This window comes from Podarcis vaucheri (assembly GCF_965113315.1).
Source record: "Podarcis vaucheri genome assembly, chromosome: 9".
Taxonomy (NCBI): domain Eukaryota; kingdom Metazoa; phylum Chordata; class Lepidosauria; order Squamata; family Lacertidae; genus Podarcis; species Podarcis vaucheri.
In genome coordinates this window covers 48,905,244-48,930,662 of record NC_138767.1, presented here as the reverse complement: position 1 = coordinate 48,930,662, position 25,419 = coordinate 48,905,244, and the positions used below count along the sequence as shown (strand labels likewise).

At 41.0% G+C, this 25,419-nt stretch overlaps 1 protein-coding gene across 3 annotated transcripts in view; it reads left to right on the top strand.

Moving 5' to 3' along the window:
• GPM6A (glycoprotein M6A) overlaps nt 1–25,419 on the top strand; it is a 175,741-nt gene that overhangs the window by 44,563 nt on the left and 105,759 nt on the right. Inside the window, exon 1 of one of the 3 annotated variants that reach the window (XM_082237252.1) lies at nt 20,027–20,517. The exons of 1 other annotated variant lie outside the window; for it this stretch is intronic. In XM_082237252.1, coding sequence (XP_082093378.1) covers nt 20,481–20,517 — 37 coding nt within the window. In that variant the 5' untranslated portion in view covers nt 20,027–20,480. Of the gene's footprint in view, nt 1–20,026; nt 20,518–25,419 lie in introns of those variants that run through there. One more of the 3 variants, XM_082237253.1, reaches the window with a different exon arrangement.

The window sequence follows — 25,419 nt, the reverse complement described above, 5'->3', positions numbered from 1 at the left end:
GTCCACCTAGGACTAAGGAGGCCCAGATTTAAAGCCTCGCTAATTCATGAAGTTCCTTGTGTGACCTTTGGCCACCAGCCACTCTTAGCCTCACCTAGCTTTCAGGGTTGCTGTGAGGATAAAAGGAAGAAAGAAAGTATGTGTTCCATCTCCTTGGATAGGATAAATGGATAGGATTTTCTGCTAAATATGCTGGTTCACTGAATAAAATAATGCCCTGTATTCATGTAGGCTTCTTCTGAAACTTTTGAACTGGACATTAAATTCAGTTGTTTCTTCACTATTATTTTATGCTATTTTGATTACTCCTGTAATAACAGAAAAGCAGGATAAATGACAGGGTGAAAATAGTAAATGAATCTGTATTATAGAGGGAATGGAGGTCTAAGTGTACATAATCCCATCTCCTTCTCTCTAGCAGTGTACCCTGCTAGGAAGAGAACCTCACACAAATAAGCAAATTACCACCCCCCTTGCTGCTTCTTGTATGAATGTCATCCTTCACACTAGCTGAGTTGAGGAAGATAGGAAGATAAGAGGTAACATGGCTATTCCAGTTCTTTAGGCCTACAGTGGTACCTTGGGTTAAGTACTTAATTCGTCCCGGAAGTCCGTTCTTAACCTGAAACTGTTCTTAACCTGAAGCACCACTTTAGCTAATGGGGCCTCCTGCTGCTGCCGCGCCACCTGAGCACGATTTCTGTTCTCATCCTGAAGCAAAGTTCTTAACCCGAGATACTATTTCTGGGTTAGCGGAGTCTGTAATCTGAAGTGTCTGTAACCTGAAGCGTATGTAACCCAAGGTACCACTGTATTAATATAACAAGTTCAGCTATTCATTCATTCATTCAAAATATTTATATCCCCTTTCCTTATATAAGCTTGAAGCATGCAATACAACCATAATATAATAAAAATAAAAAATGCAACATATTAAAGCAATAAATAGAAATATAATAAAATAAAGTAACAAAAATTGCCAAACAAAGCAGGCGCCCCGGAGATTAAAGAGTTAAAGCAAGAGCGATAAAGAACTGAAGAAACACTATGCCCCCACAGAGCAATGCATGCTAGGAGGTAATAGGCTGTCTAAAGGCTTTTCTAAACAGAAAAGTTATAACACCATGGCAGAAGACCAGTAGGAAAAGGACAAAGTGGAACTCCCTGGAAAGGAAAGCTCCGAAGTGTCTCTTTCTCCCTGTGTGTTAGAGCGGGCAGATTTCAGAGCGCTTCTCTCTGCCCCAGCTCTGAGCTCTTTGTGCATATGCATGGTGAGAGATTCTGGCTTTTTGGGGTGAATTGCCAAAATACTCCCATCTGGGTATAGTGTATTCTGTGGTGGCATCTATGAATGCTTCTGTCTAGGCATCAAGACCCTTTATTACATAACTGTTCATCATGGCAGAATGGAGGGGAGACGTGTGCTTTTCTCCTCCAGCACCAATCACTGTAGCAATGGTGTCTTCCTGTCTCTGGAAGGCATCATGGCCCTCAACTCGATTCGCTGGATCCTACTTAGCTGAATCTGTGAACTGAATCCTGCCAAGGAGCAGCAGGGATAATTTTTTCGAAGCTGCCTTTCCTGTGGGGCTGTCTACATGGATCCCATGACTTATCTCAGATTTCTTCCCTAGCTCAGCTTTTGTGTTATGTCAGTGGGAGTGGGGGGTTACACAGTTGTGAGGTGGCCTATCTACCAAAACCATGCCAAGGAGAGCTGAAATTAATGTTCTAAGTGAGTATAATGGTAAATGTAGTTATCCTGCTTTGATGTACAGTGGTACCTCGGGTTACATACGCTTCAGGTTACATATGCTTCAGGTTACAGACTCTGCTAACCCAGAAATATTACCTCGGGTTAAGAACTTTGCTTCAGGATGAGAACAGAAATCATGCAGCATCGGTGCAGCGGCAGTGGGAGGCCCCATTAGCTAAAGTGGTGCTTCAGGCTAAGAACAGTTTCAGGTTAAGAACAGACCTCCAGAATGAATTAAATGCTTAACCCAAGGTACCACTGTACAGAGGCATCTTGTGTTATCCTGAGATGTCAACAGGGAAAATGTCCTGGTTATTTGGGCATTCAATTACCTCATTTTAGTTTGCTTCTGTGTCGCCTGGTCACAGTGGCGTAGCGTGGGGGGTGCAGGGGGGGCCGGCCGCACCGGGCGCAACATCTGGGGGTTAGGGTTAGGGGGCGCAAATCCACGGGTTAGGGGGCGCAAATTACTTGCCTTGCCCCGGGTGCTGACAACCCACGCTACGCCACTGCCTGGTCATAGAAACAAATCCAAGCAAAATGATTTCTGTTACAATAGAAGAGTCATTGTGGCCTGTTGGTTAATGAGTTACACTGTGATATGGGAGACTTGGGTTCAAGGCCCAAGGGATATATTCTGTGGCCTTGAACAACTTCTTGCTTTGCTTCTTATTCACCTGCAAAGCTAAATAGGTTTGAGGAAGCAGTGTGGATAATATATAATTTGTGTTTCTTTTTGTATCCATAAGTGCTAGAAAGCTGTGATTCTCAGGATGCTAAATTCAACTCCCAGTATAAAATTGCACACTTGCAATTGCACTTGCAACAGAAACCAAGCAATACATATGGCACCAGAAACAGTGAGAACAGGTGACGAATTCACCAAAGCATAACAGTTGGGGAAATTGTTGAATATTTCACATGTATGTGGATTGCAAGTTTTCTTTCTCACACACATTAACTAGTGTGTGTGTTGTATGCATAATCTAGTTTTCTAGCTAGCTACTTACAGTATGTAAGCATGTATATGTTACAATAGGTAATGTACCTGTATTAATAAATAATAATAACTGAATATAACAACAACAACAACATAAATAATAACTTATGTATATGTTTCAGTAAGTTAAGTAGCAACAAATAGTATACAGATATTGTTTTTTGTCTTTAGGTATACAGCTTTAAAAATAACTCATTTTCAAGTCCTCATTTCCCCCTCACACAATAAGTGTATTAACCAGTTCGTAGGTGGAACTCTGTTTCTTCTCAGTTCACCACATGAATTGCGTTGCTGCATAATGTGCTAGATTTTGTTTAAAAAATGTTTTTAAAGGCTATGTGTCGTGTGCTCATTTTGTTCAATGATCTAACAAAATAATATGTCATTAGAAGTCCTTTTTTAATATAAAAATGCCTGAAAACAGCAGATGCTACATTTTCACAAACAGGTTTTGTAAAGGTTCACTGGCCCTTTAATGCTGTGCTTCTGTTGTCATGGCAATGGAGATTTTCAAGTAGGTTGATCTGCTGTGCTTTGCTTTTTATATAAGCCTTTTATAGGCTCTCATTGTAAGTTCACTTTAGACAGCATCATTGCACTTCAAGGAGAATAGGAATTCTTCATTTTAGCTTTTATTTGTTTCTATTTGATGTCCATTAGGATTTGATGGTGGTTTCTTAAAAAAATTGGAGTGGGGTTGGGCTGGGGAAATACATATTAGGTCTTAATGTGTCAGGAACATAATTTGACAATGCTTACCCTAGGATAAAGAAAAACATGATCTAATTTTATGGACGTGTCTTTTTTAAAAAAATCAAACTTTTAAATTCAAGCCAAAACAGTTACAATTGAAAATCCCATCCTGAAGAGTCACATTGATTGGGAACATCCATGCAGGTGTTTCATTTTTAAACCCACTTAATGTTTCATTATGCAGGACCTTGCTGTTTCGTAAAAAACCAAACAAAAAAACACACACAACGCTCTGTTTTATAGATTTAAACATATTACATACAGAATCACAGTATATGATTAATGGGTGATGATCAAGTACAGTGGTACCTTGGGTTAAGAACTTGGTTCATTCTAGAGGTCCGTTCTTAACCTGAAACTGTTATTAACCTGAGGTACCACTTTAGCTAATGGGGCCTCCCGCTGCCACGACACAATTTCTGTTCTCATCCTGAAGCAAAGTTCTTAACCTGAGGTACTATTTCTGGGATAGCGGAGTCTGTAACCTGAAGCATCTGTAACCCGAGGTACCTCTACTTATGAACTTAATTCATTCTGGAAGTCCGTTCTTAACCTGAAACTGTTCTTAACTAGAGGCTTGCTTTTGCTAATGGGGCCTCTTGCTGCCGCTGCATCACTGGCATACAATTTCCGTTCTTATCCTGGGGCAAAGTTCTCGACTCAAGGTAACTCTTCCATGTTAGCGGAGTTTGTAACCTGAGGCATTTGTAACTCGAGGTACAACTGATTTCCAACACATGACTGCAGTGTTTCAGTAGATGCAAATTTGGAAAGTAAAATTCTTTCCTTTTCTTCTTCAGATGCACAAAATTTAAGCTCTGTTTAAATGGTCATCAGAATGCACATAGCGTGGAAATAGGACTCTGCATGCTTGTGGCCATTGGCTTTGCCCCATGTGTATCTGGCATACTGTGTGAAAGAGCCTACTCATAACCTGCATGTGATCAGGAAACTCTTCGTATAGGCTCTTTCAGAAGTTACAACAAGTGTGTGTAGGTGTTTTGCCATCCGGTGTAATTCTGTTTCCCCATCCCCACCACATACAGGACAACATCTTAACAGTGCTTTTGTGTATTGAGCTGTTGTGTTTGTCACATGATATAAAAGACACCAAACTGGCAATAATGAAAATGGCTGTAGTCACTCCATTCAACTGTGTAATTGCATAAAGTGTTGGACTTTGGAGACCTGGGTTTAAATGCTCCATTTCTACCAGAAACTCATTCTGTGAACTTGAGCAACTCTGTATACTACGGAGCTAAAACCGTTCCCATAAAACTATCTGCCTATTTGCATCAGGAAGGCATTTTCATTGCACTGTATTGTTTGTGACATTTGCTAGGAACATTTTTTTGTTTTGTTTCAGTAAGCCTAGGATGTAGGGTTGTTTTGAATGTTTGTTGGTTTTATCACTGTTTTATGAGTAATCTATTTTAAATAAACTGCTTGGACTTTAAAATAAATAAAAATAAATTATGTGCTTATAAATAGCACCTTGCACGTTCCTTTGGCTCAGGTCAAGTATCTAGCAACATGGCACAGTATGATTGCAGATAAAATCTGCAAAACGCCTACATATAAATGCAGCTTAAGAAATATCCATACCAATTCAACGTTTGGAACTTGATCATTTGGGGAAGAGCATTCAGATTGTAGTGTGACCTCAGAAACTCACTTCAGCCAGGAGGTTTTGTGCTTCACTGTGCAGCAGCTGGAACCTTAGTCTTAAAAGGCAACTCAACATGCACTGCATTGATTTACTCCGTTCTAGAGATAAAGCAGACTGCAAATCTGAAGGCCTTCACATTGATTTCTCAGCTATTTATGATGAGCATTTCTGGCTGCCACTGCCTTATGGAGATCCAGGCTTGGTGGTGCACTCAGCAACATGGCAAGACTGTAAACCTGGGTTATCACTGCCAGCTGTCCCTAGTCTATAATGCTAATTATTATTATGCCTACAATGCTAATTATTGCAGAAGGTAGGCTGCTTGGTTTCACTTTTGATTGCCCACAGGTATTTCTACACCACCGTTGTTTTCACAGTTGCATTTACAGTGCTGAGATTTTCTTTATTATTATTTTTGTACTTACTGATCCATACCCCTGAATTATGTTGTATGTATTCTGTTGTCTGGGTATGGTTGCATTTTTTTTTTTTTTTTAAAAAGCATGCTTCAAGCCAAGGGAAGTGAGACTGCATCTGCTTCCTCATATGTTTGTTTGAATGGAAAAAATAGATCAGTGCTGTCATTTGGACATTACGAAATAAATATTTCCCTATACAGCGTATGAATCTGTAGGTACAAATTATATAACAGGAGAAGCAGCCCTCTTATCTGTGAAAAAGCATACTGGATGAAACCTTGCATTTTATGGGTTTCCGTACAAGAGGGAAAGGAAAACTACAAAGATAGGTAATCTCTGTGAAATTTCCTTGCATTGGTTCTTATTGTCTAGGTTTAGCTAAAGATTTATCACTTAAAGCTGTAGAAATAACACTGAGTGTGATACTTATCAGGGCAGACAAGGGTCATATGACGTTTGTTTCAACAGCTGCGGATAATGCCCTTAGGAACAAATTCTAGCCCATGTTGGCATAAACTTTGTGGTCTCTAGCGGCAAGAAATAAGACACAGGACAACATTATTTATTACAACAATAATCTCTTGCTATTATATGGTTACATGGCGTCTTGCAAGCTATTAAAAGAAATATATGAATCAATGTGAGAATATCTCCAGGAGGAGGGAAATCATTATGGAAATATACTGAATAACTAATTTTAAACCCCCCACTTTTCAATGCCAGTTTCTAGATATTCACAAACCTTTTAAGATCTAAACTTCACCCAGTCCGGTGCAATCGTGAAATGATAAACATAGCCCCCTCTGCTTGTTCATCAACATGGGCATGTGATGATTGGAAGGTACATGCTGGTGCCCTTAGTTCTGGAGAGTCTGAATCTTTTAAAGTTCTCCCACCACTCTGAATTGATATTATTTTGCCCCAAATCTAGTTTTCTGCAAACCTAAGCATGAAGATTTCATCAGTCCGCGAATTAACTACCTTCACCCAGAGGGAGTACTTAATCTGACTATCAGCACAGTTACTGACAGTTGGGTGGTATATAGATGGATGAGATTCAGGGGATAGATTTTAAAGAGGTCTGTTCAATATTGTATTGATTTTGTGGCCAGCTTTGAATGTGAAAGGGAAGAAAATGAATGGTTAGAACAGCAGCAGCTACTCTTTTAACCTCACCACCCCAACTTTTCCTTTGTTTTAATTAATTCCCCCCATTTTGTCTTTCTCAAATTTTTCACAGTCACTTTAGTATATGTTACTAATGATGTATTTTGAATAATAGCCCCAAATATTCTGCATATTTGGAAATAAAGACCCAGGCGTCGAATGTAAATTATGTTGTGCACCTCATTGGTGATGATGGTGGAGATCATTTGGCCCTTCAGATGCTTACTGGGCTCCCTCTCCTCATCCCATACTCTCCTCATCATACTGGCTGGGGTTTGGGGGACTTAACCCAGAAAAAAAGATCTTTCCTTTGCAAAAAAACAGGGTTACATAGAGATAAGGAACAACAGGGAAGAGAGCACCATTGTCAGCTTATGATAGTTTCCAAAAAGTTGCTTGAAGCAGTTCTTGTGCATGGGGAAACATTGACCCACCAGATGTTGTGGAGCCACATCTCGCATCATGCCTGGCTTTTGGCCATGCTTGCTGGGGCTGGTGGGAGTTCTAGATGTTCAGCAACATCTGCATTCAGTCACCCTGATCCCATGAAGGAGATCTGTATCTTGTATGCATGCATTACTAGGATGGCAAACTGTGGACATAAATGCACCTCTGAATAAGGACCCCATCTATCAGTACCACAATGTTTTGTACAGAATGTGTAATTTGAGGTGCTTTCAAATATGCATGCAAACAGATGCATGCTAACAGCTTATTTATTCGACTTGGGTTGGGACATTGTGAGGGGCTTTTGTTGGAAGGGTATTGCTGCTGTTGATACTAATTTTTTGTATCTTTATTTTGGATTTATGTGGAAATTGTTCAAATTGGTTGTGTGCTTTTTGAAATTTCATTTATTATTTATAACTGCTTTTAGGTTTGTAGTTATGTGTTTTTTTTATACATTGTAAACCACCTTGAGCATAGTTTTAACTTTGGAAAGGTGGCATACAAATAAAAGGCTTGGCCGACTGATATTTCTCTTTATATTGGCCCGGGTTTTCACTTTCTAGCCAGATGCTGCCAAGGCCCTTGTTTGCTTTATGCTCTAGATCAAGGGTGAGGACCCTCTGGCTTGTGAGCTGAATCCAGCTTACCAGCCCTCCCCATCTGACCCACATCTCCTCTCATCAACAGATGAAAAATCTGTGGATGTGTGTGAACACAAGGAATGTGTGGCCTTTGCAACACCCATATTGAGAATTGGCCCCAACCCATTTGGATTTGGTTCTACCAACCATTGGCATACAGCTTTCATCATGTTATATGAGAATGTAGTGTTTGGTCTGGTTCCTAAACTCTGCTAGCTGTTGTTATGTCCTAGTAGTTGGCAGACAAGATCCCAGCTTTTCCTTGCCTGCTGACACCATACCAAAAAGGACCAAGTGGTTGGAGCTACTTCCCTATGAGGAAAAAGCTGCAACATCTGGGGCTTTTTACTTGAGATAAATAGCAAATGGGGCATGATAGAACTGTATAAAATTATTCATGGTGTGGAGAAGGTGGGTGGAGAAACATTTTCTCTCGCTGTCCTTGCAAGAACTTGTAACCCAATGAAGCTGAATGTTGGAGGATGTAAAATGGGGGGGGGGCATTTCTTCACACAGCACATACAGTGGTACCTCGGGTTACATACACTTCAGGTTACATACGCTTCAGGTTACACACTCCGCTAACCTAGAAATAGTGCTTCAGGTTAAGAACTTTGCTTCAGGATAAGAACAGAAATCGGGCTCCGGTGGCGCGGCAGCAGCAGGAGGCCCCATTAGCTAAAGTGGTGCTTTAGGTTAAGAACAGTTTCAGGTTAAGTACGGACCTCCGGAACGAATTAAGTACTTAACTTGAGGTACCACTGTACTATAGATTTTGTTCCCCCAAGATGCAGTGATGGCTTCTAACTTGGATGGTTTAAAAAGAAGATTAGACAAATTCATGGAAGATAAAGTTATCAATGGCTGCCAGTCACAATGGCTATGTTCTGACACCCCTGTTTTGAGGCAGTATGCCTCTGAATACCCATTGCTGAATATTGCAGGTGCAGAGAGTGCTGTTACACTCAGGTTCTGCTTGTGGGCTTTCCATAGGCCCATGAGGTGGGGTGAAGTGGCCATAGGCCCATGAGGTGGGGTGAAGTGCCTGCCTCAGGTTGTAAAAGTGCAAGAGGCCATGCTTGGGCCACCCCACCACTTCTACCGCTGGCGGTGAAGGGGAGGCATTCTACTGCACAGTGGTGTCCACTCATCTCCCACCCCGAGGTGGAGAAGCCAAGTGGCAATGTTTAGAGAAATGGCCCAGCTCTCGCAGGGTTCATCAAATGCCTGGGAGTTCTGGTAGCAGAAGTGGGTGTGGAAGTGGAGGGTGGGGCATCATGGTGGTGGGAGCAGGAGGTCGCCCCTGGCAACAGGCATTTGGTTGGACACTGTAAACACAGGATCCTGGACATTTGGCCTGCTCTCCCTGTGCTCTTAGCTTCTTGAAGAGCCAAGAGCATTCTGTTTATCTTAGAACATATGATGAGTCTATGGCCATCCAATATGAGTTTAGGCACCAGGTGGGTACAGCCATATTTACCTTGCTGTCTGCCTGTTGGGAATCACCAGGAACATGGGAGAAGGAGATCTTGCCCATGGGGCACACAAGGGGCAGGGACTGATAATGCATATAAAGGGCTAAACTCCTTGAAATGACTAGTCTGCATCCTGAGGATGCAATAATTGAAAGGGACCCAATGGTGCTCTGGACTCTTCTACCTCTTCTACAGGACCAGCCCTGAGGGTATCTAAACGTGCCTGGCAAACTTGTCTCCAGTAGGTTCATCATTCCTCCTCCTAGCCAAATTTCAAAAGCCTCTTTGTCACCTGGAAATGCTCTGCTGGATGGCTACTAGATGGTGCAACAGAAGCAAAGAGTAGTTCTGATTCACTGGAGTCACTGCCATGTCATAGGTGCAGTAATCTGCTTTCACCTATGTTCAGTTGGATTTACCTTGAGATTTATGTAGCTTGTGCTCTAGCCATATTGATTCATCACCTGCAGCTTTCTAGAGTACCAGGAAGCCACGCAAGTTCTGCAGCCTTCAGACTTGACAGCAATCATGTTCAAGAGGCCTTTCTCTTAGAATTGTATGTTAAGCATACTTTTGTTATGTATCCATATGTACATGCATATAATACTGATATATATTTATGTAAACCTTTGGTAAGTGATAAGTATTACCGTAACTAGAGTTGTGCCATTATTCTTTTGCCGAGAACACTTTTGAGTGTGCTTTCAAGTGGCACTTTTCTCTTTCTTACTAACGATCTGCTGCTTTGCTTAAAAATAAAAAGGGGGGGGGAATCTTGTTTCTTTTTTACTATGTGAACCCAGCCAGCCAGGGATTCCATTACAAAATCCACATTCAGATCTACATTCTGATGCCCTTCCAAGAAGCATCAGGGTGATGCTTCCTTTTTGCCTAGCATGGCAAAACAGGGAGTGTCAGCTCAGTTGCTAAGCCAACGGAGATGAATCCTCTCTTCTCTGTGAAAACTTTAATACTCCTTTGAGTGCTTCCTGGGGAAATAACACCTGCAAAGAGGGGATGCTTTCCAGGGGATGCTGAAATGTTTTAATACTTGGTGCATCTTGACTTCAGTAGGAACAAAGGAGGTCTTTTATCTTGCATTTTCACAACTGGTTGGCTAAATTGTGTGTGGAAGGGAGGGTTCACCTTACATTGACCTCTAGAAGAGGATTTTGTAGCTATGTTGGCTTATCTGGTATGGCCCATCCCATGTCCCTAAACTAGTCACACAGGTGTTGTTACCACAAATCCTTCTTGGATTGTAGATACCAAATTTGATTTATTTAATAATGGCCAGTAAGTACCATGCCTTTTGAATGCAGGCTTGTATTGCTTTCTACATTTATTTAGTGTGTCTAAGAAAGCTTTATTATAAATCTGAGCAAACGTAGGCTTTTAACATTATTAGTTTATCTAAGGATTAAGGGAAGTTCTATATTTGGGCTGCAGTGTTTCAGATGAAATTTAATGTAAACTGCTGGTGGCTAGGAAGAAGGAATGATGTTACTATTTTAAAATCTAAAATGCTACAGTTTATCATGGAATTGGTATTATATGGAAGTCAACAGTTTAGATAGCCCAAGTTGCAAGGAAATGCCATTTTTAACCAGCTGTTTTCCATGGTTGTACGTCTCCATGTGTACTAGGAGATTTTGCCATTTGAAAACTGTTCTGATATCCATTTATGTGATTTGGTTTTGCAGATTAAGACGATCTTCTAATCACATCGTACTAAGAGATTTCTAATTTGAGTTTATAAAGGGAACAGAGCTTGGATACCTCCCAAAATGTACTATGATAATTCTTGGCCTCTTTTCACAGTCAGTGCCTCCAAACTTATGAATGATGTTGCTGTTAGCTTCATTCCAAGATACTAAGGAACAAACACTTTTTAAAAAAAGTGTTACAGTTTCCTATGAATTATATTGATAAACTGCTCTTTTGTATTCTCTGATAATGTGGTCACTTTGAATTACAGCTTTTAGATCTTCGTCTTTCCAAACTTTAGATGAAGAAGAGAGTTTTGTACATTCCCATGCTGCATTCAGTTGCCCAGTTTGCTGGCCTGGTAAATCATAGACAATGCTTTTCTGCAAATGCACTAATAGGGGGAGAAACAAACCATAATGACAAGTCAATGTCTGTTCCTGGATTACCCACTCATGGCTTGTTTGAGTGAAACAAAGCATGAACCTCGGTTCGGATGTATCATTTAGATCGGTTTCATGACTTATTTATTTCACGCACTAGCCCAAAGTGGGTGCAGTTGGCATATGCAAGGCGAGCGTTGGCTTACCATGATGTGCAGATCTGATCAGTGTGATTTTTCCTTAACTCAGTTCATCTGAGGCTCCATTTCATTCACAGATCTTAAAACCTTTTTGGTTTTCGTTTTAGTGGAATGCTTTGTAAGGTTAAATCTCCTAATAATGAACAGTTGTCATTTTCATCAAATTTGGATATCTAGCTTTATTATGTACAATTTCAGCTGAAGTGCGAAGTGATAGGCCAGGATACAGACCTCAATAATATGCACACCCCTCCTTTTCGAGTGAATTAATTTACATTCTGAGAGAATAGAGCCAGTACTGCATTTCCGTGCATCTTTCATTTGTCATTAGCAGACCAGTTCACAGACAGAGATAAACTGTCCTTTCAGCAGTACCAGAATGTATAAAATAACTGGTGGCAAATTGCTATGAATACAGCTTGATTTTTACAACTTCTCTACAACTAAGGATTTGTAATCACAATCAGCTAATGCTGACTTTCAAAATTGTTTAACATTTATGGACTGTGTTGGTTTGTAAATCTTCTTAGCCCTCCTGGGAGCAGCTCAGGCAGAAGCCTTTTGTGCAGTGATCTTTATACCCTGTTGCCTTTAGCTTCCTCTTTTGTGCTCATTTTAAAATGTTTTCTTGTCCCCTGGTGAAAAGATGGGATGAATTCCATTTGGATGGATGAGCCAACAAGGAAGGGTAAGGCCAATAAAGAATTATATTCACAGTGCAACTGATGTGGTTTCTAGACTCAAACCCAAAGAGGAGAGAAATCTGTGCTGCCCCTGAACCTTTTGGGAGACAAAACACAAGAGACTTTGCAGTCTGTAGTGGACAGTTTAATAGGGTGGATCCTTATTGCCTCCAGTAGAGCAGAAAATGAGTGCAGCATATAAATGTATTGAACAGTTTCCCTCTGTGATTTCTTGCACATAATTTGGAAATGATTCTGCATTTATTCTGGGAATACCAGTGCTTTAATTAGAAATATAAAATTTCTACTGTTTACTACAGCAAAGGTACATCTTAGGGAAACCCAGATCTTAGTTTGGTTTTCTGAACCCAAAGACCAGTCTAAACACACTGGCTCTGGATTGACTGGATTAACTCCTCAGCTGTTGAATGCTTTTCTCTGTGAAGTTTGCACTGCTTAGCTCATGGTTGGTCTTCAAGAAGCAGGCAAGCTGCCCATTTTCTAGTGAGAGTAGCTTTACTTTGTGCAGCAAAGGAATTAAGATTGCTGGAAGAAATAGCAACAGCCTCAGATATGCAGATGACACAACTTTGGTGGCAGAAAGTGAGGAGGAATTAAAGAACCTCTTAATGAGGGTGAAAGAGGAAAGTGCAAAATATGGTCCGAAGCTCAACATCAAAAAAGGAAGATCATGGCCACTGGTCCCATCACCTCCTGGCAAATAAAAAGGGAAGAAATGGAGGCAGTGAGAGGTTTTACTTTCTTGGGCTCCATGATCACTGCACATGGTGACAGCAGTCACAAAATTAAATGGTGCCTGCTTCTTGGGAGAAAAGTAATGACAAACCCAGACAGCATCTTAAAAAGCAGAGACATCACCTTGCCAACAAAGGTCTGTATAGTTAAAGCCATGGTTTTCCCAGTAGTGATGTATGGAAGTGAGAGCTGGACCATAAAGAAGGCTGATCGCCCAAGAATTGATGCTTTTGAATTATGGTGCTGGAGGAGACTCTTGAGAGTCCCATGGACTGCAAGAAGATCAAACCTCTCCATTCTTAAGGAAATCAGCCCTGAGTGCTCACTGGAAGGACAGATTGTGAAGCTGAGGCTCCAATACTTTAGCCACCTCATGAGAAGAGAAAGTCCCTGGAAAAGACCCTGATGTTGGGAAAGATGGAGGGCACAAGGAGAAGGGGGCGACAGGAAGAGATGGTTGGACAGTGTTCTCGAAGCTACCAGCATGAGTTTGACTAAACTGGGGGAGGCGGTGGAAGACAGGAGTGCCTGGCGTGCTCTGGTCCATGGGGTCATGACGAGTTGGACACGACTAAACGGCTAAACCACAACAAAATTCAGCAATGGAAAAGTAACAGAGTCTTAATCTGTTACTTTTTAAAAAAGCTGTATGTGGCATCGGCTTTTTTCTTTGAACTGTTTTTTAGATTTTGTGTTGTTTTATTATTTGAAAACACCTTGTGGGTATAGTAGAGCAAAACAGTTGAGTAGAGGAAGGAGAATGCAAGTCATTTCACATGAGAAGTCAGTTGACTGTGGAGCTTTAGTAAACGGCAACAATTTTGGACATTGTATTATGGTGACCATGGAGAGAGGAGATGGGCAGTTCCACTAGGCTTAATAAGTGATAACTTTTTTGTCGTTCAAACAATCCAACAACCCTTGCAGGAACTCCTGGAAATGAGCTTTGGCTCTTTTTGTTCCTTGGTATGCCAAAATGAAAATAATGCCATCAGATTTAAACGGGAGCATAGATGTATATATGTCTTTGAAGGTTTACTTATGGTGAAGTAATAAAAAGTAAAAAGTAAAAGCAAAAAGTAAAAGCAAAAAGTAAAAGTAAAAGTAAAAAGTAAAAGTAAAAAGTAAAAGTAAAAAGTAAAAGTAAAAAGTAAAAGTATCTGAAGAAGTGTGCATGCACACAAAAGCTCATACCAATAACTAACTTAGTTGGTCTCTAAGGTGCTACTGGAAGGAATTTTTTATTTTACTTTATTTTATTTTTAATAAAAAGTAATGAAAGGATCATGAACTCCCCCTTCATGACAAAGAAGGGAAAACTAGTTTGACTCATTACACGAACTTTAGTCAGAATGTTAGTATGTACAAACAGAATTAGCACATGATAGCAAGTTCTTTCCACTCTGATTGCAGATTACTGTGTCAGTGTGTCAATTCCGTGACACTGTTTCATCAAGCCTGCTAACATGGCTGATTGCTCTGCACACTATCTGGCTGGGATCAGTGCTTGGATAAAGATGAAATGGTTGCAGCTCCGTTCAGAAAAGAATTAGGCTATATTGGAAAGTTCAGTGAACTAAATAATTGAACACTGAATGGGCCAAGTTTTTCAGCATCTCCATCCCCCTCTTGTCTCTAAATAGGAGCCTGCCTAAATTTTGTTACTGTTATCAGCTTAGCCAGAGCACTGAGATTTTCTTAGGTGATGCATTTCAGATTGAGGTTAAACACCCACTACCCGAAGGATGTTGCCTTTTATTTACAGCTATGCAGCAGTCTAATACGTAGATAGGAGTCAACTCCTGGGGGCTGAGGTTCCTTCGCCACCCCTAAAATATTTGAAGGGGCTGCCCTCCCCAGTTGACGGGTGTTGTCATTCAAATGGTGTATGTGTGTGCCATGTCATGTAATTGATTATGTGGGGCAGGGCTTACCTGGGCCCCCAATATTTTATTCAAGTTGGCACCCCAGGTCTAATATATGTGGAGTTAATAGTTTCCAGATGTCTTGTCTCACCTGATGCATAATGTAATTGATACATAGACTCCCAACACATATGGTTGGGAAACCCCCTCCCCATCCTTTCATACTTCATAAATATGAAAGACTTGGTAGGAAAGGGACATGGAACAGTCTCTCTCCCCCACCCCCCGTCTCCTTTTTGAAACCATAATTTCCAATGGGTGTTGCAGTGGGTAGGCAACGGCAACATTTTTCTTTCTTCTGTCCTCTTAAATGGGCAGAAACAGGAAGTCAGGTGCAACAAGGTTCCTTTGTATCCTGTGCTGCACCCTGACGATATTGTTTTACTAGTCTCTGTCTGGATATATTGTATTTTAGTTGCCAAATCACTTGTCTCAGCACCTGCAGTGCTGCATCATTTCTTAGTACTGGAAGCCAGAGCACTGTGATTTTACCAAACAGGAAGATGCATGCACTCACTTGAATTATACCAAGTTCTTTTGTAGCACTACAGTTTCCATACTTCCAGTTCAGCATTCTTCTTTTATCTAGTGCTGGGTGGTTTCCAGAGCTGGGCAGCCTCTTCATGCACACTGCTGTAATACACTTGAAATGTGGTTGTGTAATTTCAGACCTTGGCCAGATTGACAGGTGGTCTAAAGTTGGTAGTTCCAAAAGTCTTTGAAATTGCCCTTGCAAACCTTAGGCTGCTCAGAGTAGCATTTGAACTGGAAAGAGAAATCATTTGATTTGTTGTAAGTTGCAGCACTGACAGTAAACATGACAGACAGGTTAACATCTCTCCAAACCACATTCTCACACACCGGCTATTGCTTCTTCTTTTTGGTCTTTTTAGTGGTTCACCAGCAACACTGTCATTTTCTGTAAGTCCACATGAAAATATGCAGATGAAAAACTATCTGCTGCTCTTGCCTCCCACTCCTCATCAATTTACACTGCATACGACTGTTTACTTTAAAAAAAAACCATAAAGCACTTCGCATTGAGTTTAATTAATAATTAACATAATAATGGTTAATAAACACAGTTATTAAAGGCAGTGATAGTCCAAGACCACATGAAGTAGGATAGTGGGGTAGAAAAGCTGGGGCGGGGGGGGGGGAATCCCACTTGGCAACCAATGCACCCCTTTGGTTTCAGATAGTACATGGGTAGATGAGTCTAAAAAGCCCAGGTCACAAATTTTCACAGCTCTCTAGTGGCTATGGTGGATCATTTACCAGGAATAATGTATTTAGCAATAACTCTGGAAGTGTATCCTTGATTCCAACCAAACTAAGCCTCCCTCATAGGGCTTTTTAGACTCACCTAGCCATGTACCCATGTATAAGGGACATGGGTGGCGCTGTGGTCTAAACCACAGAGCCTAGGGCTTGCCGATCAGAAGGTCGGCAGTTCTTATCCCCGCGATGGGGTGAGCTCCTGTTGCTCAGTCCCTGCTCCTGCCAACCTAGCAGTTCAAAAGCACCTCTAAGCGCAAGTAGATAAATAGGTACCGCTCTGGCAGCAAACGGCGTTTCTGTGCACTGCTCTGGTTTGCCAGAAGCGGCTTAGTCATGCTGGCCACATGACCCAGAAGCTGTACGCCGGCTCCCTCGGCCAATAAAGCGAGATGAGCGCCGCAACCCCATAGTCGGCCACGACTGGACCTTATGGTCAGGGGTCCCTTTACCTTTAACCATGTACTATCTGAAATCAAAGGGTCACATTGATTGCCAGATGTGAAATATATTGGCACTATTTTCAGCTCTCCGACTCCCCTCGGACTTCAACTTATGTCTCCTAGCTCAGTGCCCAACTCTTTATCAGTTGAGCAATGCCAGAACCTGTATTGGGACCTTTTTACCATGCACATCAAGATTGCTAGCTGGACTATGTAGCTCGCTTGCTCAAATATTTGGTGAAATGAGCAAGCAGATTCTTTATTTAAACCTTAAAAGAAGGTTTAAAAGAAATATCAAAAGTAAAAAATGCTTACACACTCATGTGGATTTTCGAACGATTAGTGAAGAATTAAAAAGTTCAGTCCTATAAGTGGGTTATGAGAGTGAGTCATCTTCATGGTTCATTTAATGACTATTACCCAGGGAAAACTGATACGTATGTAGATGCATATCTGTTTCTCTTGAGTAATAGCCACTAATGAGCCATAGTGCGTGTTGGTTTACTCTTGAGCCCGTTATGCCTACGAAAAGCAGGTGTACGGTTGTATGCTCATAGATTCCATAGTTTCTTCACTGCCAAAGCAGAAGTAAAGCAGAAGGGAATTTCAGAATCATCCCACATATCTTTTGAAGTATTTTATACAGCTAATCGGGACGCGGGTGGCGCTGTGGTCTAAACCACTGAGCATAGGGCTTGCCAATCAGAAGGTCGGCAGTTCAAATCTCTTCGACGGGGTGAGTTCCCATTGCTCGGTCCCACCTCCTGCCAGCCTAGCAGTTCAAAAGCATGTCAAAGTGCAAGTAGGTACTGTTCCGGTGGGAAGGTAAATGGCGTTTCTGTGCACTGCTCTGGTTTTGCCAGAAGCGGCTTAGTCATCCTGGCCACATGACCCAGAAAAATTGTCTGCGGACAAACGTCAGCTCCCTCGGCCAGTAAAGCGAGATGAGTGCCGCAACCCCAGAGTTGTCTGTGACTGGACTTAACTGTCAGGGGTCCTTTACCTTTACCTTTTTATACAGCTAACGATACAGCTAACGATTGTACAGGCAGCCCCCCATTTACACCTGTTCAGTATGCATGACCGCGCATATATGCATCACATTGAACCTGGAAGTGACCCAGAAACATCACAAAGACACCACTGAAATGTCACTGAAAGGGTAAAGTGGGGCTGGAGTGGGGTGGAACGGGGGCAGAATTGGGTGTTCGCAGGCTTTTCCAATGGGTTTCAAATGGGGGGGGGCTGCCTGTATCCTGGGTTAGTGGTGTCCATGGCTGGTGTTAAGACTAAGTAAACTAGATGGCCTACTTGCCCTAAATTAGGGGAGCAGGAGTCCAAACTTTGGAGTATTATGTGCAGAATACAGGTTCTAGATGGCTCAATAGCTCATAGCTACTGTTCAGGAGATTCAGACAGATTAGGAATGGAACATGTAAAGACCATTCCTTTACTTCACAGAGTAGTTTGTCTGTGTGCTTTCTGTTTGCAGGGCTTTTTATTTTCAACAGATTCCAGCTCATGCAGAATACATTTAGAAACTCATCGGATGATTGGTTCTGTTTGGTTTCCACATGATATGTGAAGTCACAGGATGCTATCCAACTAAGTCATATTCAGTGTAGACCCATTGCAAGCAATGGACAAGTTACTGGTGGTCATTTATTTCAGTGAGTTCACTTAGAGCATAAGTCACTTTATTGACGGGTTGAAATTCTAAAGGTGTTAACAAAAGGGTGAACCCCATTCAATACAGTGGGACTTACTTCGGAGTAAACATTAATAGGACAACATGGTTAGGAAACATTTTTTACATGATAAGCAAGGCAGAGACATTCATGCCACATGTTTCCCTCGCTGTGGCCCCATGGTGGCGCATGATTGTGCCTTTTTGGGTGGCTTCTTCAGCTATTTATAGTGCAAAGGGTTCTGCTGCATCATGAATAATCGTTGGTTCTGCCATTCTGCAGGTTAACAGTGATTTGGAGGCAGATGGCAATGCTAGATACATTGGTTTGTAAAAAGCTAAAATCAGTTACTTGTTTAGTATTGAATTTAACATTGATATTGTGGTGGGCATCCACATTATTTATTTATTTATTTCTGGAGGAAGGGCGGAATGTTAAACACTGAAATGGTAAGCTGGTTAGTTTATCACCACACAAAAGGCAGAATTAGTACATGCACATTTTGCTTCTTAACTCAGGTTCTAAAAAAACTAGAAACTTACTTTAAAAAAAGAAAAGAAAAGCTATGGATATGAACCCATTGTTCATCCAAGGGGGGGGAGTACTGCCCCCTCCTCCTGTGGACACCCATGGCTTATATTCGCTAAAGCACCTAGATAGGTGGATGCTTCTTGCTGTACTACTATGGCAGTCCACTGAAGCTATAATCAATTTTCCCTAGGACAGAGTACATAAGGCAATAGAGTAAGATGCTGCCTGTTCTCTGTGTCAGATTTAATACCTTATGTATATTTGTTAAATGTTCTTCATAACGAAACATTATTGCTCTCTGGTGATAGAATTGGAGAAACAGAAACAGGAAGGTTTCATAAAATACGGATTTAGAGTTTTTTCCTTTGACACCTATGCAGAGTGTTGGAACTCCAAATTTATTCTGTGCCACCCAATGATGTAAGGCACAGGAATGCAATTTCACCTCTAGACTGCAGTATTCAATCAAGCTGGTATTTAAAATCAGATTGCAGATCTCCCCAAACAAGCAGGTGTTTTCATGATGTACTTAACCTCTGCATTCCCTAACCAGTCCACAACACAACAGATTTGTTTCCCCCTTTCAGCATCCTTTTTTTGTTGTTGTTGCATGGGGTGGTGTAACATATAGCTAATATTATGTCTCCGTGTATTGGATAAGAGATTTGAAGGATTTAAATATTTTTAATGTATTTATGTGTTAGCTTTGCAATGAAATAATCCACAAGTACCATTTTAATTCCAAAAACTGTATTCGTCTTTTCACATTTTGGTCCTTTTTTAACCAGCTGGTAAATTTGTAATATATTCAGAGAGCAGATTTGGTGAAAACTGAAATGTTAGATTTCATAGATACCTTTGTGTTCTCTTGTATACGTGTGTGTATGTGCACTCACACATACAGCTGCAAGGTTCCTATCACTGTTCCTGAACTGAATTGCGATTATGTGTTTAGAAATCCTTTTAAGCCAAATACATGGTAGTGTATGTGAGGGAGAAGTAAGTATCGCAGTATTGCAGCATCCACAGCTACAGGCATCTGGGCTTTCCCACTTTGGTAGCAAATAGGGGGAATTATAGGTTCGTGGTCTGCTTCATGTTAGGAAGACACCCCTCCATCTGTTCGCAGTGCAGCCTGTTTCCAATTTAAAGCAGATTTCAATGCAAACATCATTTTCTCTCCCCCCCTGTTTTATATGCAAAGTGAGCCTTACGAATCACAGTGACACTGCTACTGGGACCCCAACCAAAATCCCCCACCCCCCAAAAATTCACAGGCTTTTCATTTGAATACCTGCTTACAGTGGTATACAATGGACAGCTTTGAGAAGAAAAATTGATAATCTTCACGGGAGAGTAATTTGAATGAAATTACACTTGACAGCCTGTCTCCAAGCAAGGAAGGAGAGTGAGGGGAGCCTTAGCTAAGCTCCGAAGACCTGCATAAGCCAGTGCTGTTGGAGCTTCCCGGGAAAAATAAATCTACAGTTTTCCCTATATTTGAGGGAGGCTTTTGATTAAACCTGTGCAGCAGTATCTAGTGAAGAAAGGTAGCCATGGAAGAAAATATGGAAGAGGGACAGACACAAAAAGGTATTGTGATAAACTAGTTGCTTGGGTGTTTGTGTGTGTGAGAGTGGGATGTTGTCTTTCTGTTCTCTCTATCTCTGCATGGTAATTAAAATTCTTGTGTAGATGGTTGGAAAGATTCCCCCCCCTTCCATTTTTAAAAGCCATTTTTGTTGTTGTGACAAGATAGGTGGTAAAGATTTTTTCCAAATATTTCACAGATATTTCACGCGTAAGGAATGCACAGTGCAGCCCTATATGTAAAATACTAACACTGCCAGCATTTAATGTTAACTGCTTCCCAGACCAGTCTTTGTTAACCTTCATTTATTTCGTGTTTTCACGGTTGTCTAGCTGGGTCAAGGGAGCCCAGTGTGAACTATGAGAGAGCCACTCACACACATTTGCAGCTAGTTGTATTTAGAAATCTAACAAAGTGACCATTATTTACACCTTTGAATGGGTTTCCAGTCTGAACAAAGACTCTGCGTATATTTTGTAAATTTCGGATAGTGCTGCCTATATTTCCCTCCCTTTTCTTTTGCTATCTGTTGGAAGACCTCTGTTTTGTGATGTATAGTGAGAAAAATGGTTGTAAATGTGAAAGATTGCAGGTTGACGTTTCTTTTATTTCTGATTATGTATAGTGCATCTTCTTTTGTTTCTGAATAAAACAGAGCTGTGTATTTGTCTTATTTTATGTATAATCTCTTGTGCACATTGCATGTTGTTGCAGACTTCAGTATGTGCCACCTTTCTAAATGGACATACTATTCTTCTTGCCAGGTGATAGTTCTGCATTTTCCCACTGTTTAGAGCCTCTTTCCCCCACCATCTCATCCTTAGTCCTGTGCTGTTACATCAGTGTTTTTTATGTTGCTCTGAGCATTCTGGAATTACTTAGGCACATCAGAGGATACTTGTTATAACCAGTGGAATAATAATGCAAACACATCTAATCCCACTGTACTTTACAGGCATAACAGATCTTAAAATAGTTTTTCCATAGCTGAAGATGGTTCTGGGAGCTGATTACAATGGTTTTTTTTGGGTTTTTTTTGTTTTTTTGTTTACGAATTCCATGCAAACAAATAATATCTCAGTTGTTTCCATGTTCCAGTCCTCTGGTCTGTGTTCCATCTGCCTTGCTACATGTAGATGTCATGCTTTTCTCATTAGAACTGACCCACTTAGACTGTGTACAGCCTTCCAGTGTTTACCAACTCTCCAGACAGTTAATTGCAATGGATGTGTGTGCAAATATGCTTATTTCTATCAGTAATATCTCGTATGAATTCATATGTTTTTCTAAATCACAGTATGCTTTTGAAAGCTACTACAGATGCTAAATGTAGATGCATACGTGGTTGCTTACTCTTTAAGCTTAAGCAATGTAATCATCTGCATATGAAGTACGTTAATGAAAAATCAGAAGCTCAGCATGAAAAAACGTATTAACATTTGTGTGTGCATGCATGGGCACAATAAATGCCATTTTCTGAGGCAATTGTTTTGTGGTCATTGCTTGCATATGAAGTCCTCCTATGGAAAGTATTTTTCACGTAACCAACTAGCATATGGTTATTGTTCTTGAGAGAGAAAAAATCAGTGAAAAAGGTTCCACCTAAACTTATGGAAAGCCTAGGCAAGCAGTAGAAACCAGAACTGGGAACATCTCCATGAAACATAACAACACCTGAAGATGTTTATAATTAACAAGATATGTATCGGTTAATAGATTCTTTTAACAGGTTGGCATAGACAAGGCTGTGTCTTTATTCCAATGACAGCCATTTGAAATAGCCAGTGGGCACTCAAAATGCTGTAATTAATAGTGTGATTGTCACATCTAACATGTTTTCCATGCACAATATGCCATGTGTGAGAGAAGCCTTTTCTCTCTAGCGGAGCTCAGCTGTGATCACAAACACTGACAGGTTACATTTCATTTCATTCTATCTGGAAGGCAGAATAAGATGGTCATTACTCTGGCTGTTGTTTGGGGAGCAAGGCAGGGGAACTCTTTGTCCAGTCCTTATAATTTTTTGCTTGACCAGTAGTCAGAATCCTGAGGAAGGAGATGAAAATTGTGGTCTGAATTGGGAAGATGTTTATATGGCAGTCAAATACAGACGATGTTCCTCTGGTCTCTACATATCATTTAAGGGCTATTCCTTTGCCTTGAAAGAGGCAATAGCATTGTACCCTTGCTCAATAGCTGTTTTTGTACAGCAGTATGTGCATGTTCGTTTCTACATTCCTGATCTTGCATGATATACCTCTTGTGGTTTGACTAGTGAGTTATATGTTGCTTTTCCTAAGAAAGTGCTCCATGATGTTAATTGTGATGGAATCACACAAGTGTCTTTTATATATATATATAAATGCTGCCATCTTGACTGGAATTGTTTGTTTCTTCACTGTCCCTCTTCCTCTTTCCCGAAAATCGATTGAAGCATACATTGTGTCACTGCCTACAAAGTCCTCCATTCTTCACACCAGCTGAATGCTTTGAGCCTCTTCTTCACAGCATAGCATAGCACACAGCACTGCAAGTTGCTAGCAGCCATGATGAAAATGCATAGTTTCATGCTGATGTATTTTGCAGATACAATGCGAATAGTTGCAGTAGATAGCATTTTATTTATTCAACAATCATTTTATTGGTACATCACCACCCATACAAAAGTACTGTAGAATATTTGGAATTTAGTGAGATAGACAGTGCTATTTCTAAATTCAGTTTGGGGCCATTGCTTGCATATGTAGCCCTCCTATTGAAAATACTGTTTGTAACTAATGGCAGAAATGTAACAATCTACTTCACGGTAGTGGCTAAGAGGTTCCAAATCCCCAGTTCAGGTCTTGCCTATGCTATGACGTCACTCGGATCCGGTGCCCTCAAAACTGGGAGATAATAAAACTTACCTTATGGAAGGAGTAGCCAGTATGCTGCCCTCAAAATTGTTGTTGGACACCAGCTGTTATCAGTCCTAGCCAGCATGGCTAGTGGATGGGTGATGGGAGTTGTAGTCTCACAACATCTGGAGGACACAACTGTTGTTTATCGCCTGCTTTCCAGGGTTGTTGTAACAAATGCAACTAGATAATACATGTGAAATGCTTTCAACACTTGGAGATGCTACATAAATAATATATTTTTTTAATTATCATTATTCTATTAGTGTTCTGCTAGAATTCGATGTTAGTTGCTGTGACTTTTTGAACTTCAAGTGGAGCAAGTAGCACTGGATTAAGCCAATAACACAGGGCTTTAAATTAGAAACTCTTGTTTGAATCCTGGCTTATTTTGTACTTGAAAAATGGAAATAGTTCAAATCTGATTTGCAGGATGCTATTCACTGAACATTCATTCAACAAATTCTAGCACAGTGTGTATGAATGCCAAAAAGAAAGATTGTTGTGTAAGTGTTAACTCTGGCAGCGTTTACAGTTGGCCTCTATTTCCCACTTCTATGAAATTCTTGATTATCTAAGTTTGCAGACCTTTATGTCAAGCCCTGTGTCCATGAAGCCATACATGAATAATGTTATAATCTAGCTGATTGATTATCCAGCTGTTTTGGATCTTCTCCAAGCCATCTGAATAAACATCGGTCTCTTCAGTACTCAAATTAGGGAAAAACACTTTTCTTTCTGGGCTGCATTTCTCCCTCTTTCTCTTAAGCCACAGCAGAGAAGAAGCCACTAGGTAGAATTCTGGCTGCAGCTCCCAGTTCACTTGCAAGCTCATTAAGAATATTGGCTCAAGCATGAATGAAATTTTGGAGGGGACATTGATGGAGTGAGGATGAAGTGAGATAAATATTTTTTGCCATTACTCATACTAGGGTTCAGATTGTATCAAGTGGAACACATTTTCCAAGACTCTGGGTCAAAGTAAATGGTACATCAAATGCATGGCTGCTTCTGGTAATCTTCATTTATTTATTTAACTTATCTATATTGCAGCTACAGAAGCTTCTGATCCATTTTCAGAACTCCCAACACAGGGGAGGGAAGCTACTATGGGTGAAAATGGCAGCTTCCCTTCCAGGGCAATCAAGCAGCTTTAGGTGGTGTCAATTTTCATCAGGAAGATAGCAAGGGCAAAAGGGTTAACATGACACCCTGCCTTCAACACTGCAGTCCCAGTCGGGATCCTCTTGCATGCAACTGCTGTATTTGCTTTTGAAGATTTAAACATAATGCAAATGTGGTCATGCATTTATTGCATTGTCTACTTTGGATCTCAGGTGGGTGCCAAAGGGCTGCTCATTCTTTTGCTGCCAACAGGTGTATGTGTACATATGAAATGGGTTGGAGGGTGTTTTTCCTCAAAGCCTTCCTCTTTTTAGGAGTGGTGAAGGAGGGGAGGAACCAGAGGGCTAAATGGGGATCTAGTGCTACAGGATCCTTTCCAAAGCACAGGGCAGCCAGTATGCTTGTTATTGTCCAGAGGGTCCAGGGAATCAAGTATATCCAGAGTACACAGTCAGCTCTACTATTAGGCAGAGAGAGACACCTGCCTTAGGCAGCTGTTGCTAGGGGAGGGCGGTGCCAGTAAGGTGCTAGACACCAAAGTTGTGTATGCTACACAGCCTGCCATGAACACTTTAAGTCAGCTTGCTGTCCTCAGATGTGGTGGAGGATGCTATCCTGCAATCAGTGTTGAAGCAAGATGCAGCTGTCAGTCTGGTTAGTGTCTGTATGTAGGATGCGTGTGTATGTGAGACGGTGTTATCTTATCTGTTGTTTCAAGCAGCAAAATATCTTGAGCCACCCCGTCTGGGTGCCAGAAACTCTTGGGACATGAAGGTGGCATCCCAGAGTCTTCCCGTCTGGTGACTTTCTTGTGTTGGCTTAAAGCAAACATCAAATGCAGTCTCAAGTAGAAGCATCCTGTTTTTCAGTCTCAAATGATTC